Source organism: Embiotoca jacksoni, unplaced genomic scaffold (genome assembly GCF_022577435.1).
Source record: "Embiotoca jacksoni isolate LCO1_2020_lvr unplaced genomic scaffold, fEmbJac1.0.p SCAF_10, whole genome shotgun sequence".
Lineage (NCBI taxonomy): Eukaryota > Metazoa > Chordata > Actinopteri > Embiotocidae > Embiotoca > Embiotoca jacksoni.
This window is the reverse complement of record NW_027185230.1, coordinates 17,286,777-17,304,991: the sequence shown is the minus strand read 5'-3', so window position 1 is coordinate 17,304,991 and position 18,215 is coordinate 17,286,777. Positions and strand designations below refer to the sequence as shown.

Below are 18,215 nucleotides of genomic sequence, written 5' to 3'. Positions count from 1 at the left end.
GAACAGGAATTTTGCCTAGTTATTTTTTTTCCTTTCCATTTTGCACCAGGGTTCACTGTATTGCATCATATAGGAAAGTAGCACAGACATTCAGTGCTCCAAACACAAAGAGAGAACGTAGCCTCTCTACAATGTCATTTTACTAATCAAGAGCATGTCAGTATGCTTCGTTTAAAACATTTGAATCGCTTTTAAGGATAAAACAAAACAAAAGCACGATGGAAAACTGCTTTCTTCCTTGAGCCCTCGAGCCATACGATCATGTTTCTTTATGCAACTGTTCCATTCTTATTTTCCATAAGGAAAATCCTCCTCCTTCTCGTTTCTCCTCGTTCCTCCTCTTTGTTCCTCTCTCCAACCACTGTATGAATTTGCACGCTACAGTATCCTCTCTCCTTGCAAAGCCTGTTTTGCCTCTCGTCCTGTCCCTCTCGTTTTCCTTCCCTCCCCCACCTGTGGTGGAGTTCACTGACAGCCGTGTCAGGGACTTGGGATGTTTATAGATGGACAGTAAGGGTGGCTGCACTTCTTTGTGTGTGTGTGTGTGTGTGTGTGTGTGTGAGGGGTGGGGAGGGGTCATAGAGATGACTGGCCTTTCCCAGCCTCCTGGATGGATGTGTGCTTGGCCTATCTGCATCAGTCAACATCCCATGTGTGTGTTCATGTCAGTCTCAGAAGAGTAAGTATAGAAGCTGGCTAAGTGCGAGCCTATACGTTACTGACACAACTGCAATGCATAGAAACCTGCTAAATACCAAGAGGGTTGGTCTGCAGCTGCACTCTTTAGAGTTAATTGCAATTGACTCAATGTTAGTAGGTTAATTATTGCATATTTCCTGTTTTCCACCAACCAGCTGATGAACAATAAGGACAAAAATGGTCTTTCCTGTTAACTGTACTATGACACAATAATAAGTTTTAGGAATCAGTGTCAAAATATCTCAACAGCTCTTGGATAAAGTGAACTGATGGTGCTCAGAGGATAGTTCCTCAAGACTTTCATAATGCCCTGCTGTTTCCTCTTGTGCCACCATGGGGTTGACATTTGTGGGTTTGAGTGAAATGTTTCAACAGCTGTTGGATGAATTGGCATGAAATTTGGATAAACAAGCCAGATTTGCTAAACATTTATCTCAGGATAAATTGTTGGCACTGCAATTTCCCTGTAGCACCACCATCAGGTCAAAATATCCATTTGTCCGATACTGATTTCTGACTACATACCTACAGAAAAATGGCCCTCTCAGCTGCACCTTGTTTTTAGCAATAGTTTGCAAATGTTAGCATGGTAACATACTAAACTAAGATGGTGAATATAGGTAAGAGGAGACCTGCTAAATATCACCATTGCAGTCATTTCATTGTGAGCATGTTTGCATGCACGAAGCAGCTAGTTTATGTAAAGCTGTGCCTTTAAGTGTAGAGTCACAAAGCCACTAGCATGACTGGAGAGTCTTATCTTGATAGTTTGTACTTTTGTGAACCAAAGCTGATAAGGCTTTTTCCATTCTCACGAAGCATATTGAGACATTTAGCCTATCTCTGAAACGAAACTTTATTTTTGGCTGGAACATTTTGCATTGAAAGAAATTGGTCTAATTTCCGTGCCAGTTCAACCTTAATGGCACAGATGGGGCCAGCCCATGTAAGAAGAGAAAATCAGGTGTCACAGTGGAGAGCTCAATAGCTCATCCTGTCAGTATGTTTACCATCAGATGAGTTTCTGAAGTAGGGCCATTAATACATCTGTTCCGGCTTGAGGAGTCCTTAAAAGAGCAGCTTTGCCCGGTCCTCATTCAAGGCAGCTCTCATCAATTAAAACCTCAGACGTGTTACATTTCCTCTTCGTCCCTTGTCCAGACCGCCGTGTCACCCAGGGCGTGGTTCAGGGTCAACGCTGGGCTCACACCCGGGCTCGACAGCCACTCAGGACATCCTGAATTGAGTCATTTAAAGGCGCGGTGACACCGGTGTCTTTGGGATTCGTGGGTGCATGGTTAAAACTCTATATCAGCTGTCATTGGGTTTTGTGGGAGCCGAGGAAAGCCAAGTCAAAGTGCTTCCTGAGGATGTCGAGGGGGATGCACCCTTTGGCCTACGACTCATCAATCTTATGCAACTGTCATCTACTCCCAGTGCCCCATTGATGCTGTCAGAGGACGGCGAGGGGCAGGGATTCGATGCGTCGAGTATTTGTGCTAGTTTGCATCCAGGTTTTTTTTTTGTCTGAGTGAAGAAGTGACAGGAGAAGGGGAAAGCGTAGAAGATGATGGAAAACATTGTGCACATCGAAGAACTGCACGCAGCCATTATCAAACACAACTCTTGACCTTGACGGCTGTGAACGGTCGTCTTCTGTGAAATGGTAAATACTTGTATAGCGCTTTAACATGGTTTTCCCATTCACATACTAATGAGACAGATCACCATGCAAGGTGCTGCCATCAGGAGCACATTCACACCGATGGTACACCATCGGGAGCAACTTAAGATTCAGTGTCTTGCTCAAGGACATTTAGGCATGTGGACAGGAGGAGCTGGGGATCGAACCACCAACCTTCTGTTTAGTGTGCAACCCACTCTACCGTCTGAGCCAACTGGTCTCTGGAATAATAAAACCAATCTGAAGTAATACTCAATGCTATGATTTATGGTCAGTTAAACTCTATCGTGTAATAAGCTTTCTGCCTCTCTACAGGATACTGTGGTCACCACTTTAATAAATGAGAAATCCGAGAGGAACAGTTAATGTTCCTGCACATCCAAAGCTTTTTTTATGTGATCAGTGATCTAATCATGTTTGTAGTCTGGCATGTATATCACTGCTTAACATAATCTGATTATTCTTTTATACAGTAAAACAGGGGGCCTGCATTACTGTAGCTTACCCCACCGGGCAAATGCTAATGAATCTGCATATTTGGGTTGATTTGGGTGACCTCAATTCAGTTGTCTGGAAGATTTTGTCTCCTTGTTCTGGGACAGTATTTGTTGCTTTGCTAGTAACATCTCTTTAGATTTCACCGACTTTTGTTTTTCTTGGTTACTTATTTAAAGATAATTTGTAAGGTTGGTGTAGTGAGACCAAAATTATGCATCGATTCACTGTTTAAAAAAAAAAAAGAAGAAGTGGGAACTGACCATGAGTCCCAAACTGAACAAATATGTAAGCCCCTGTTTTCCACTCAAACAGAGCTGGACTGTGCAGGACTGTGGGAGTAAAGCTGGTGTACTTGTGCAGGGAGAATGTATTCAGCCTTGTTGTAAGGGTTTTCATCTTGCTCAGGGAAGCAGTCTAAAGGAACAGACTGGAAAGTGTTGTGAATGGAGGCCCAACCATCTGTCACCACGACAATAAGAAGATTTCTACCTTCCTTCCTTTGACTTAAAAAAAAAAAAAAAATCTTATTTTCATGCACCAGAAATGAAAGCAAAAGACTTTTCCAGCTGACTGCAGATTATTCCCGAAAGTCTTTGTTCTCTTTGTTTCATTAGTGATGCACCACCAGTGCTAACACTGTACAAGATGTTAAAGGCCCTTAAAACATGTTTTTTTTTCAGGTGGCTTTAGGCTTTTTGTGGTGTGAAAAGAAAATCAGCTGACAAAGTTAAAGTCATCTTGGTGGTTTTAGAAGTTTGAAATGGGAGATATCGTGTACTTCTACATATCAACCAGGATTTTTGCAATGTTTGAAAAGAAATCCGCAAACTACTTTCAATCAAATGTGATCAAACAAAAGGTGCACAGTCCTGATGTAACAGATGAGTTGAGTTGTGAAGAGTTTAATTCTCAATCTAGCAGGAGTTTGACGTTTCCAGTTTTTCAGTTAAATATGTCAACATGCAACATTTGGATTGGTACAAAGGTTTGTACATTCATTGTTCCCCAAGGATGAATCCTGAATACTTTGGTAATACGTGAACCTTTCCTCTAAGCTCAAAGCACCGGTGTGCCTCCCAGAGCCGTTATCTTTAAACGTTATCTTTTGATTGTTTCAAACTTGAAATATTAATACAAAGCTTTAAAACAAACAATTTAACTCAAAACATTTTCGCTGATGCAGAATTCAACATTTCTTTTGATTGCTCGACTGAAAACCCTGTAAATTGTGTCAGCTATTCTCAGAGTAAATGTCAAGCAGATTTAAGGCTTGACCGTGTCTGACCTCTTGTGGGATAAGCACAAATACAGCTGATATCGTTCAACACTGTTCGAAATGTGAACGACACAAGTTTACTTTTTATTTGCATCATGGCATGGCTGACCCACAGCCTTGTACTCCCATCGGCAGCCAGTCCTCTGTAGTGGAGGGGAAAATAATATTACCGACACAGACCCTAAGTTCCCCTCGTGGTATTCGCACCAGATAATGTTTATCATCCGGCCTTGGGTAGAAAAAGTCAACGCAGTTTCCGGATATACATCATATGATATCACCAGCTTAGTGGTTACGGATAGTCACATATGATTGTTTTGTCCTTTCACAGAAGGGTTATCTACCGTGTGTGTGTTTATGTGCTTGGATGGTTAATCAGGTGACTTTCCTTGATCTTTTTGTAAATGTGATTTTAATGGCAGTCTTGAACTGCAAAATGTGCTTTCATGGATTCATCATTATGTCTGTCTAACCAATGTCTTGACCACTAACCACGCATACACACTTCTTCTCCCGGTAGGTACACACAAACACACTCCATTACTGTCTTGTCTGATCTTTCTGTCTTCTCCCCCTCCCTCCCTAGCTTGAGGATTTTATAATTCTCTCCGGAGGAAGAGCGTCGCATCTTTTAAGGAGCCACAGGTCAGAAACTCTACTCCTCTCCTTCCCTCCCTGCCTGTTTACTGTGCAGACTGATACTCTGCTGCTCCCCGGGCCTGCAAGCTTCAACACGAATGCAGCATGCTTCTCCAACCCCCGCCCACCTCCCCCATGTAACCCTGGGGCTTTGCTTTTTGTTTTTTGTTCCCCCTGCATGACCACACCTGGCCAACCCACCTCTGATTCATTTCCTCTTGATTTAGTTGCTTCTGGAGAAAAAAAAAAACAACAACAGAATTTTAATTTTCGTAATGAAGATTTCCTTTTTCACCAATCATTCCCTTTTTTTTTTTTTTTTACTTTTTTTTTTATTCACCGTGTGATTTGGTGTTTCTCTCCTCTTTAAGTTGTGATTCCCTCGCTTTGTGTCTGCTTGGTAGCCAGCTGATGGTGTGTGTTGTTTTAATGACTGTCTGTCTGATGGTGTTTATAGGGATAAGCATTGACATGTGCAGCTGCCTGTTTCCAGTGGCCTCTTGGACAATTAGCTTTGCTCTTTGGCTTGGCTCTGAAATTGTTAAAGGCCCCTCCTTCGATGTTCATTGTCTAGTCATAGCTTAGCAACCGTAACTAGGCACGGCAGGTCTGTCAATCTTTGAATTTCTCCAAATGCCAAAGTCTAGTCAGAATGAAACTTGGCATCTGAAGAGTTTAGTTTGTGTCGCCTTTTCATTGCTTTTCTGAAACCGGAGCTGTCAAGCAGAAGTGAAAGCAACGGACAAAACTGTGATTTGTGTGCATGTCCAACTCTCTACCTTGCCACGCAACATATCATGAGCTAACTGTCACTCTGTGGGGTTACAGTTTATGTTACAAAAAGCCACACGCTACGTCTAAATTTATTACTTTAGCAGGTTATTTGCTTTGGACCACTTTACAGACATGGAACTTAATTCCCCCGTTAGCCTCACATTTCCAAAAAGTATCAGAAATGTGCTAACGCCCATCCTCAAAGCCCTTTTTCCTTGTAGAAGAAAAGAGAAAAAGATCGTTTGAAAAAAATTGACCTTAAAAGTATGTTTTTCTATATCAAGCATCATTGTGATAGAAAATAATATTTCAATTACATTTTTATTTCTAGTGCTGTAGGATAGATTTGCTTTTAAGAAACGGTGAAGGATGAGTGTGCATCGGGGGAGTAGAGAACAATGTCATTAGAGCTTAAATACACACAGACTGCACAAACCTACTACAGTTAGACAGAAATCAACAGTGAATTCCCCAAAACATCCACTGGCAGATTCTGAGCACCTGTTGGATGTGATGTTTTTTTTCCTCTGAACAATTGGCAAAAAGACAAAAGGATTAGACGACATCAGTCTGCTGTCATGAGTCCCACACTGAAACTCATTGATCAGCAAGGTGTTGATCACAGGACCTGACACACATTTGCACTTGTGATTAAAAAGGCTTACTTTTGAAGCCTTTAAGTTTTAAACTACTCGCAGCCTCTGACCAGATTTGTGGAGCTAATTGTTCATTCTACAGTCTGATGCAATCAGGTTTCAGCACAGCAAGAGCTTCACATGTTGATGTTATCATAAGCACTCAGCCACTGCTATTTCTGCCTTTAAATGGGTCAGCTGCTTGCAATTGATAAAACTGTCTGCTTGAGACAGTTGTCAACCAATCAACTTCAGCGAGTTAGCAACAGCAAATAAAATATGTATTTCAGCTGAGAAAATCAGGCACAGAAAGGAAAACAACTTTTGTTTACTTCTGTGTGAAATCAAGCATTGAAAGAATTCCCTCAAATCTCTTTTGTTAAATCTGCCACTGTGTGAGGATAGAAAGCTTGACCTAAATCTGCCGGCCAGATCACGAGAAATCAGTGTGATGGGTGTTTAAAGTTTCAGACTTTTCTTTGTGCAGTTTATCCTTCTCTGTGCTGCGGAGGAAACGGTGAAATTAGTGTTTTATGTACTGGTATGCCAAGTTCAGGAGGACTCACTGTTAGTGTTGTGGCAGTCTGTGGGTGATGGGGTGAGTTTTCACACAGCACTCCAAAGGAGGTTTTTGTCTCTGCCGGCCAAAATTACCACCATGAAATCAGCGCCTGCTCAAGACTGCATTGAGGGAGAAGCAGGAGAGAAAGGAGGCCTCTTTAATGGCAGAATGGGTCGTAGAAAATATAGCAAGCCTGTAGTGATGTTTACCGCCCCCTTCGAATGTTCCCTGACGGGTGGGAAAGCTCAGTATCTGTAATTGTCTCATCAGATTCCTCCACATAGACATTTATTCCATGTTAGCTGATTTTAAAACCCAGACATACGGTATTATTCCACTCTGGGAGCTGAAGTCACCTGCCCTTGGCTTTTACTGTTTAAGAAACTACCAATGCGACTTCCATTCACAGACTTTTGGACCGCAAGGCCTTCAGCCGGGGACCACAGGACCTTCGGGCTGGGCTTTCGCAGCTTCCTAAAATAGTCCCACATTATACGCCCCAAGGCTCAGCCGGCATCACAGTAGCCTCAAGGAAGTTACATTAAGTGGAAGATTTATGACTTTAGTATTGTGAGGAGCGGCTTCCATGTGACCTCAGGCTACATTGTGGATTAGCGTCGCTCACCTCAAGAAAAGTGACAAAACTTAGCCGTCACGTGCGAGTCTCCCTCATAACAAACAGCTTAGTTAAAGTGGTTTTACTACAGGATATCTCTGATCCATTCAGTACTTTCAGTGTATTATTAAGAATATTTTGGAGTTTAGGCACAACTCTCATAGCGACGGTGCACGGTCCTGTTCGTGCAGGAGGAATAACTGCTCGCGTTGCTGTCTAAAAACCTCCATTCATATCTAAAGGATAACAGAAAAAGGACATTTTTTATTTATAAAAACAGTTTCTCTTGGTGACCCACCACCCCCAAAAAACAAAACAACAACAAAAAAATTCCTGTTATACTTGCCATTGCAGATGTCAATAGTAAAGCTCTTCTACTTTTTTCCTCCTTTTTAATTAAAAGAAAAGGAGCCTGGTGATTATGTTTTCATGTTCGACTACAGAGGCACATTCAGTCCTTGGACATGGGACACCACACAGTAATCCTTGTTCCTCGAGCTCACTTCACTCGCCCGTGTGTTCATAAGGAAGTTTTTCAGATCTTTGAGAGCCATGTGACTCGGTTGAAAAGGGCGTGTTGTTTTCAAAAAGCTTGCCATCGGCAGACTAAATATACCCTTTTACTGGACCTGACCCCTCATTTGCCTTTGCTGTGGCCACTTTAGGTCGACATGCTAGCTCAGCAGGGGCCCGACAACTAGTAATTATATAGGAGGGTTTCCATTTTACGTCCCCTGGATAGTGTTGCCTTCACACAAGCTCTTTTCCTCAATTTAGACATCTGGGTTGTCATTGATGGTTTACCTACATTTCAATTCTACCTACTTCATCTCATGTGACCAGAAATAGTTTGTTTCCAGCATGTCGGAAATGAGAATCATGTGCACCTTGTCATCCCTTTAGCCTTAAATGATGAAGTAAATGCAGTTAGATCATGCTGTTAATCCTTCATCTGGCTTTTTAATAGTTGAACTTTTCCGCCCATCTGTCATCCGGTGAGCTCAGCATGGATAATGTACGATGACTGCTGCATCATTTGGTGCCGTTTGCAGATGATTTTCTCCATATGACCAGCAGTCAGCTGTGCAGCGGAGATTGTACAGCTGTTCGCTGGCTTTTCGAGGACTTTACGTTAACATTACGGGGCTTTGACCCCGTGGCTTTGCACGTCTGAGCTGAAGGCTGATGTCTATCCTCCTGTGAATTCCAGATGGTTTGGGCCATGACTGCAGTTCGAACTGCTTTGTGTTGACTTGTGCTGACAACTTGGGAGGTAAAACAAATCAAACTGTTTGTAAAAGTAAGGGGAACCAACCAATTTTACACTTGAAGGTCTGTTTGCAGGTCCTGAACAGTAAAAAGTGTCTCCAGGCGAAGATAAATTGTCTCAAGAGATGTTACTTTAGCTCTACATGAGCTGCTGTTAGCATGGCTTGCCAGCGGTTCAAATTGTTTTGTGGGTACTAGGCTTTGACAAAGAAGGACAATACATTGAATTAAAAAATAAGATTATCTCTGGTTCTGCTGCATCCAATTTGTTTTAAAAATGTCCGGTCATGTTGTAGCTGCAATGGTAAACCAGTGGATTACTCTTCTAAGATGTTGCATGCGAGTAACAAACAAAAAAAACGAGAACAAAATGTGATCATCACATGCATGTGTAGCAGCCAGCTGGAGCTCTAAGGCCAGTAACTTACCAATATTGAGAGACCGTAATGTCCTGGCTGTCTCTGCTCAGACTGTCAAAAACGGTCCATCAGCCTGCGAGCAAACACAACCCGAAACTCTGATGCAGCTGGCAGTATTTTAGGACGGGCCCTCGGCCCCTGTCAGGTCTTATAAGAAGGATTTGGTGTCCACGTTTGGCATCATCATGCACACATGTGAGCAAGCATGTGTCTCTGCCACATCTATAGCCAAACTCTGTTAATCTGTAAATGACATTGGAGCCGACATCTGTCCCCAGCAGTGTGTCGACCTCTGTGGTCGCAGGATTTTGTTTCGAGTGAATGGATCTCCTTCTCGCTCGCTTTTTTTTCATGCAGGCCTGGTTCAAAATAACTCACGGCAACATGTCAACGAGCCCAAACACAGCCTGAAGAAGTATCTTCAGCAACAAGAAGAATAAGGAGCACTGCAACAGATGGTTTAGTCATTTAGTCTTTAAAAAGTCAGCAAATGGGGAAGAACACAAGTCACCCGGCCCGTGGTGAGATGTGTTTTTTCTTCCAGCCAACAGTGCAGAACACAAACATTTTCAGTTTACTATCCTAACAGCCTATGAACAAATAATTTATTTACGTTTGAGATGCTGGAACCAGTGAATTTTTGCAACTCCTAAAAGGATGAATCAGTTTTCACAAAAGGGGCTAGTTTATTTTCTGTTAACCTGATATTTGACTAATTATTTCATATTTAAATAATTCAAATCAGTCTTAAGGATGAGTTTAGATGACAAAGTGCGCTTTAGAAATATGAAATATTAAAAGCAAATTACCATCACTAACATCATTTATCACTTCAATAAGATTATCTTCCTTTTTTTCTTACATTAACTGGTGTCACTGGTCATAGACTGGCTTTTTTAATTAATGTATCAGGTGCCTTGATTAATTTATGCAGCAATATGCAGTGACGGTCACATGATTATTGTTAGCAGTTCTGACATAAGAGGACCAGACGGGTCTATTAGAAAACCTTCAGTGAAGCAACCTGATAATCAGGAGCAGTTGGTGCAGCATTATCATCAGTCCCACAGCTGGGTGGGTTCTGTGCAGATGGGCCTGCTGATTACATCAGTCATCACAAGGAAATGTTGGTAGTTTGTGGCGGACAGTGTGGCTAGACTGCCGGCGCTCGCCTCAGTAAGGCAGTAAAGTATGCAAATGTCAAATGAGACCTTTACTGTAGGTGTGAAGTGTGACCTGACCGCCTAAAGAAGTTATTTCCACAAAGGAAGAGAAAGTTTGTGTGCAGCGCTGCATGTCATATTAAAATGCCAAATTATACAAATTGAAATACTTGTAGCACATTTCCCATTACACAGTTTGTTAGTGCGTGGTTAGGCATGTTGGTATTATAGCAACAGATGCAGCCGGGGGGAAAAAAAAAGTCAAAGCTTCTTGGCGGGCTGCAGCAAAAGGAAGAAGAGCATCATTGATGCTGATGACGAGTGAGTACATGGAAAAGAGAGCCAGCAAGGGGAAAACCAAGTGAAGGGTTGGAGTTGTTGGCAGGGGCTGAATGTCCAACTCCCTCACACCACTCGGTGTCCTCGCCGTGCTCTCTGCTCACAGGATGCAGAGCTTCTTGTCTCTGCATCGGGAATGAAGTGGCAAGTGGTGAAGTCGCCATGTGGCGGCGACCATTTAAGACGGGAATCAAGACGGGAGCCGGTTGATTTTAAATTGATCGTGTGGCCTGGTGAGTCGGGATCTGTCCGCCTCAGCTCAGGAGATGATACAGATCAGAGCACATGTTTGCTTCACAGTGATTAATCAGAGCAGGATAGTGAACAGATACGTAAATGACACAATCAGTCACAATCAGGTGGGAACATGTGATGAATAACAAGCAGAGAGGAAGCAGGGCAGCAGTTTGTAGCCAGATCTAACCTCACCGCAGTTTGTGTGAGCGGAAGGCTGCGTCTGGTTCTGTCGTTGGTTTCACTTGACTTTTTATCTGCACCTGGCAGAGCAGAGATGTTTTTCTGTTGGCTTCAGTTGTGACTGGGATGTGTTGGGGATGCCTGTTGCAGACTCTGCTGCCTCTTGAGTAGGAAGTGCAAACAAGCTTTCATTAAAACTGGCTGTTTTTTTTTTTTTATTATAGACTATCTTGTAGCAGGCTTGTTGTCATGTTTAATCAGCAAACCAAAGGAAAAACACTGGGCAGCAAGTGTATACAGTAGCTGCAACAAACAGTGACGTTGCCCGTTGGTTTGTGAATTGCCATGATGAAGCTTCCAAGTTTGGATTTTAGCCGCCATCTCAAGAACTCGACTTTCTGAGGCCTATTTTCTAATTAATGATGGAACTATTTTCAAATAGACCACATTAAAAAAAATAATAAGAAAGAAGGATTTTAGGAAACAACAGAAAATATATTGACTTTGTATTTCATGAGAGAAGTTGAACCTCTTGTGGCTTTGGAGGTGGTATCCCTCACTTTTCAGACCCAGAAGCTACGTCCGCTTTTATATACAGTCAATGCTGCAAACACAGTGCCAATGGTTAAATGTGGTTGTTCTGTGATTTATTGTGATGGCCAGCCTCAATCAAAATTAAATTATTGGTTCACCCCTAGTAATTTGTTCACATAAGGACCAAGCACAACCTTCCAGCTGAAGTTGATTTTTTTTTCTCTCTCTTTCAAGCTCACAAACACATTCGAAGTTCTCATGCACAGATAGGCTGAGCTCCAGTTTCCCCCTCTCCGTCCCCTGTCCTCAGTGGGCAGCCTGCCAATATCTGTGCCCAGTTAGCAGCACAGTGCTGGGAACCCCAAGGCCCCAAGCAGGTGTCAACCTCCCTGCCCAGCCAAAGGAGCTGAGAGGGGAACACAAAGGGCTCAAAGAGACCTGCCAGCATGGTAACCGTCTTAAATGTCCTAGGCCAGTGTGGCCACTCCTCTAAATCTCTCAGCAGCAATAGGGGAGCTGCCAGTGTGCTTTCTCTGCTACTGTAACACTGACTTTCAAAGGGTGTTTGAGGCTTAAGCTTTGCCCTTAATGGGGCGCAAGAATGGTGAGATTGATGGAGGGCATCAGGAGTGCACGGATACAAGGCGGAGTCGATTCGGACGCTTTTATTTATGGAAATTTTGTACAAGAGGATATTTCTCAGAGGACAGAAACAGATTAATTCTGTGTGCCTGTGGTTTTCATTGGGAATTTCAGTGTTGTTATCTCATCCATTCACGCTGTTGCTATTTCCGTCTCCTTTATGTCTCTGTCTTTCACAAGTTCAGTTGCTGCTGTCATCAGGCAGTGTTTGTGCCGTCTTTATGGGATGCTTCCCCAGATCTCATGGGCCTGTGTGATCTTTGGAAACACTGGCTTGGCTCGGAGCTTTCCTCCCAGCTAAGCTACCCTGGCATTTAGATTGGCAAGACTGTAGACGAACTGGATGAGGAGGGGGGGGGGGGGAGCGATGCCTCTCTCTCCTTCGTTCTCTCTCTCTCTGTTCATTGTTGACTACTCTGCAGTGATGATGTGGATGTGATGGGGGATGGGGGGGTGCAGTGCAGTGGAGTGGAGGCTACCCTCATCTTCAGTAAACAATAGGTCCTTGTGTATTTGACCCCCTCTTTTAGCAGAATGGAGTCCGTGGCTCAGCCTGAAGTCGGGATGGAATTCCATCTTTGCCAGATTTTGTCGGTGGAAACCTTCGCAAAAAAAAACCAATCGTAGCATCAGGAGGGTCATGGCCTCTGGGGCCTCATGCACAACCAAATCAATAATCAATTGTCATACTCCCCCTTTTTCTCTAGCTGCGGTGGGCCTCATTGATTGTCTGTATGTGCTGTGCCACATGATATACCTCCCCCTCTGCTGGGTCACTGATTACTAACCTATATTTGAGCCACAACGGTGCTAGCAAGTCATTTAAAAGTAGTTGGCCATGATTTATCTATTCTATGGGCTTAAAATGTGTTCTGTAATTTTGGTTATAATATCCTAAATGAAGACAAACGATCCCATAAAAGCAGGAAATGACTTTACATTTTCTTTGTTAGAGAGTATTTTGTATGTCATTTATTTTCATTGTCTCCTGCCGCTTGATTCAATTCTTGTCTGACGAGACATCCGATAACCTTTAATCGCATTCCTTTGCGTGACCGACCCAGCCATCTCGTGGAGGTGTTGTGCGGATGCTTCAGCGTCTCTTGAGCCTTTTGTGGTTCAAACCAGAAGAACCTGCTTCGTGCCAGATCGGTTTACTTAGTCAGAGGAGAAGCGTACGGCACGGCTCCGTCAGCGATCCTCTCCAATCACGTAAAAGCCAGCTTCATTCGCGTTGAAGGAGAGACGCCAGAGTACAAAGCTGGAGTTGTGCAGACACTCTCCCAACACTGCTGCTCTCACATGATTGGATCAAGAGAAAGGAAGCACTTGAGCTTTACAATTGAATCATGTCAGCTAATACCTCTTCAGTGTTGATAATATTTATAGACTAAAAGAAGATTATCAGTCCAAATGCATTTGGTTGACAGTCACGAAATTGACCTCCGGTATTATTTTTCTTGTCCTGCATTGCTGTAACTTTGGCAGACATTGCACGCATTACAAAGCAGGATTGAGAACAGATTTAGAGATTTATTTTAATATTTCCTGAAGCTTTAAAGCCTGTGCTTTTTTCCCCCGCCGCTGACCTAAAACTGCTGACTTGCAAAATGTGTTTTTTTTTACCTGCAAGATGAAAATGAATCCCAACAAAAAGATGAAAATCACATGAATATTGTTCATTATGTTAACTGAACTGTCCATATTTGAGCCATTCTCCTTTCAAAATAGAAAAAAAGTCATTTTAATGTACAATATCATTTCTGAAAAAAGAAAACATGGTCCAAGGAAAAAAACAAACTATTTTTAAATATGATACACTAGCTTTTATTGAATATGACAACATCCTCCACCTGAGGGGGATCTGGATAAGTTAACCGCTTCCGCGAACAACACAAAGTGGCTTAATGGACTCTTTATCAGGCTCGTCCTGTGGTGAGTACACCGAGGATCACGATGCCTTTTATAAATTGACAAATGGAAAAGGACACCGGCGTGTGATAAGAGCCGATGGCAACCAGGACGGCTGTCGTCATCGTGGTCGTTGTTGTCATTGTCACCCGAGGGAAATGGATGCACCTTCAACAGGAGCTCAGTGGCACGTTTTTAGGAAAAGGGGGATTTTTATGAGCCCAAGGTGTTAAATCTTTACGTAACACACAGCATTAAAATGTCATACTGGATTCATTATAACACACATCACAGGCTCAATTAAACAGATGCTGTAACTTTCATGCTGGGTGTGGGTGTGTTTGTTTGTTTTTCTGTGCTTTGTACAAACCAGAGCGAGCAGTTTTCTGCCGCTCATGTTAGTTCAGGCCCTCCTCCTCCTCCTCCTCCTCCTCACTGACCCCTCTGATGCCCCTTTTTTTAGGTGGAGCTCCACATCCATCTGTTTTCCTGCTTTGTTATTTTCCCCAAGTCCCAAAAGCAACTGGTCATTTACAAGATGGCCTTTTAGTTATTCACTTACTGGTAGGGAAGTGTGGGGATTTGGAATTGCACAATGGCATACTTGTCCTTGTTGTGACAGAGTTTCACTTTTCTTTATGTAACATTAGTGAGAGTTTACTTCCTTCCCGAAGTGAAGGTGACTTTTGCGGGGCCCTGCTTGAACAGAAAAGAAATAATATCATATTTTACAACTGTCTAAAGTGTAATCCAGGGCAGCAACTAATGAATAATGTTATTGTTGATTAAGCTACAGATAATTATTTTCAACTAATTGATTAATCATGTCGTCAAAGTCAAAACATTTTTGAGAAATTTGCAATTTCATCACAGTGACATCTTCAAAGTGGTTCTTTTGTCTGACCAAAATATTGGCTGTCATATGTAAAAGAAAAGTAAATGAAAGCATATGATCACAAATGGTTGTCATTTCTTTTCTTGTAAAATGACCAGAGATTAATCGATTGACTAATTGTTGGGGAAATAACTTTTTTCATTCAAATTGTTTTTATTTGAGAAATATCTTTATTTTACATGTGAAAATGTGGATTTCACGCATGCTTTTAGCGAGATGCTGATTTTATTCAGATGCATGTGAACTAATGAAAAGAGAAGAGGATGAATGAATCAGGCTTTCAGTATGAGTGAGCTACATTTGGCATCTGTCCCCTTTCTGTGTGTGTGTGTGTGTGTGTGCGCGTGGGTGTGTGTGTGTGTGCGTGGGTGTGTGTGTGTGTGTGTGTGTGTGCGCGCGCTCTGCACGGTATGATCAGTGAGGAAGTCTACATCTCTGAAATGCTTAGTCAGTGCAGGATTTGGTCTGTTGCTTCATTTTTGTCTTCGTGTGCCCTCGCAGGGGAAACTTCACAGCTCCGAAGTTATCAGAGTCCAACATGGGATTCGGTGTGCTGGGAGTGTTTCTGGGGCTGCTCCTCGAGGTCTCCACCCACGGACCCCACGCTGTGCCTCGAACTTCCTGGAAGCACCAAGGTGAGGCTCCAATGTGGCAATATTTCTCGGCGATTAAACCAGTTGACTGGTTATTACGACAAAAAATAGAGAGCCATAATGAGACAATACTAGTATGTAACTGAGTAGTAGTGTAACTAAATACATCATTTAAAGACACCTGTTTAGGATCTTGTTACTTTTTATCTTTGGATTTTGGAAAATCTTTGGAAAATCAAATAATAAATATTTTAATTATTAAGGTTTTGTATGTCTTTCTCACTTTTTTTTCTTCTTTTTGTTTATAGAAATCACTATTCATATTTCCAATGAATGCTTTTTTTTTTCTTATAGAAACCCCAGATGCTGATTTAATTTGAAACTGTGCACGAACCATCTACACTCATTTAAAAGCAGCCAATAGAGGAAGTCATGCTTGTTAGTCTGAACTGGTATTTATGAGCTTCCACAATGTCAAAACAAGAAATCTAAGGCATTACAGTTCAGTTGCTCCACTGGTAATACAGGAGTAACTGAGCCTTATCAGTCTGTTCATCTTAAGAATACATCAAAGTTCCATTTTAAACTTGGTGTCTGAAGTTTACAATAGATCGCTTTGTCACACCTGTTTCTTCATTTTATCTCAAAAGGCTGCCCTCGTTCTCACCACGGTCTCTCAAGTTGAAGCGGAAGTTCTATTTGCATAACGCCGTTTACAGAAATAGCTCAAGTCACTGAGTCTGTCTATGAGAACGAGTACAGTTCACCCTTTAACAAAGTCTCTGCGCTCATGGGTCTCACTCACCGTTTCAGTCAGTGACCGTGTTTGCTTTCATCATTGTGGTGTTTATGACCCATCACCTGCAACCTGAACCCACTTGCACCTGCTACAACCAATACCATCCCAACACAAACTCTCCGTTAGGTTTACCATCAATCACAACACAGAGTATAAGAAGAGATGGACTTAGTCATCTTCCATACTGCGTCTGTCACCTTTGCCGACACTGTCGGCTTTTACCCGATGACATCAAAGTGCAGCTTAAAGCTACAGTGCCTATTTTTGGCCACTGGGGGCAGCAGAAACGCGCTGTGAACACAAGACTGACCTAATAAAACAGCCTATAAAGTTGTTAGAGTGATCATGATAGCAAAATCACGTCTATTTATACGAGCAGACATGGACCAACGTTGTCACTTGGAATTGTGTTTTTTTTTGCTTCCTGATTAATCCGCGCCCGACATTCGATTTGCTTTTTAGCTCTGTTTTGGTCCCCACCGACACCTGAAGGAAATATCTGTCTTTGTAGCTGCTAAATTCTCCACAATGTTCGCCAACTACTCATAACTTTGTCGGTCTGTTGCCAAGGAGGTTGTGGTCAATGTTTTTTGTTTTTTTTTAAGGTTTTTGCTTTTGTGAAAAAAACCTAATGTGCTTTGTTTCGGACGCTGAAGTCATGTGATCGTATGTTTTTGTGCTCAGATTTAGATCTGATGGAGTTTGCGGAGCCTGGCATCTTCAATTACTCCACGTTACTGCTGAGTGAGAAGAGGGACGCGCTGTATGTGGGAGCGAGGGAGGCCATCTTTGAGCTCAGCAAGAAGAATGTGACCGTCAGAAACAACAAGGTATCAAAATGTGGATAAAATATAGACCAAAAAATGTTTAAATACTTTTGATTGCAATTTTTGTTTTTTGTTTTTTACTATTTCAAGGTTCAGTGGACAGTTGCAGAAACCCCCACGACGATGTGCACACTCAAAGGAAAATCCAAAGAGGTTGGTTTTAATTATTCAATTATTCATTCAGGCCAAAAAATGAATAGCCTGTAATAAGATCTGTTTATAACAATTTGCTTATATAACGTTTCTTTTCAGAGGGATTGTCTGAACTACATCCGAGTGCTCCAAGTTGTGGACGACGAGCGGCTGTATGTTTGTGGCACGCATGCCTTTCAACCTCAGTGTGATTACTTGGTAGGTTGATGTTCAGTCCCTCCTCAACAGGGAACACCACACTTCACAAATAAACATGTGTTCAGACTTGCTCATCAACGATGCGACCTTCTAACTGAAATGTAATCTGCTCTTCCAGAACCTTGGCACGTTTTCATTGGATGGTCGACAGGAGGACGGCAGAGGGAAGTGCTCCTTTGACCCCTCTCAAATCTTCACTACTGTCATGGTTGGTGAGTTGAGGCCACTTTTATATCTCATTTCACAAAGAGCTCTTTTGGTTGTCTGCCCTGCAGGAAAATACATAATAATAATCCTCAGAGGCAAAATGGACTGATTGGACAGTTTTTGTTGTTTTATTTTCCGTCAGATGGAGAGCTATACTCTGGAACGTCTTATAACTTCTTAGGCAGTGAACCAATTATTTCCAGATATTCTCCAGCCCAGTCTCCGCTGAGGACAGAGTACTCCACATCATGGCTCAACGGTGAGTTGGAACAACATGTGATCAGTGTACATCTGAAATCAACTGAAAGCTTCTTTGAAAGGATTTTTAAAAAATAATTTCCAAAGCATGAGAGGAGATGTATAATCTGGTAGAGATTTTCTGAAGTATCGAAATCGGGGCTGATCAGGGCGTATTTTAATGGATCTGTATAAAGACCATACAAATCCGATCCCTTTTGTATTTTTT

General features: G+C 42.3%; 1 protein-coding gene across 4 annotated transcripts in view; it reads left to right on the top strand.

Annotated features, from left to right (window-relative positions):
* Positions 1-18,215, top strand: part of sema4d (sema domain, immunoglobulin domain (Ig), transmembrane domain (TM) and short cytoplasmic domain, (semaphorin) 4D) — a 32,545-nt gene that overhangs the window by 5,117 nt on the left and 9,213 nt on the right. For 3 of the 4 annotated variants that reach the window (XM_069170881.1, XM_069170901.1, XM_069170872.1), the window contains exons 3-8: positions 15,474-15,607; positions 17,049-17,194; positions 17,282-17,344; positions 17,444-17,542; positions 17,661-17,754; positions 17,892-18,008. In XM_069170881.1, coding sequence (XP_069026982.1) covers positions 15,474-15,607; positions 17,049-17,194; positions 17,282-17,344; positions 17,444-17,542; positions 17,661-17,754; positions 17,892-18,008 — 653 coding nt within the window. Of the gene's footprint in view, positions 1-4,749; positions 4,803-15,473; positions 15,608-17,048; positions 17,195-17,281; positions 17,345-17,443; positions 17,543-17,660; positions 17,755-17,891; positions 18,009-18,215 lie in introns of those variants that run through there. The other variant, XM_069170890.1, reaches the window with a different exon arrangement.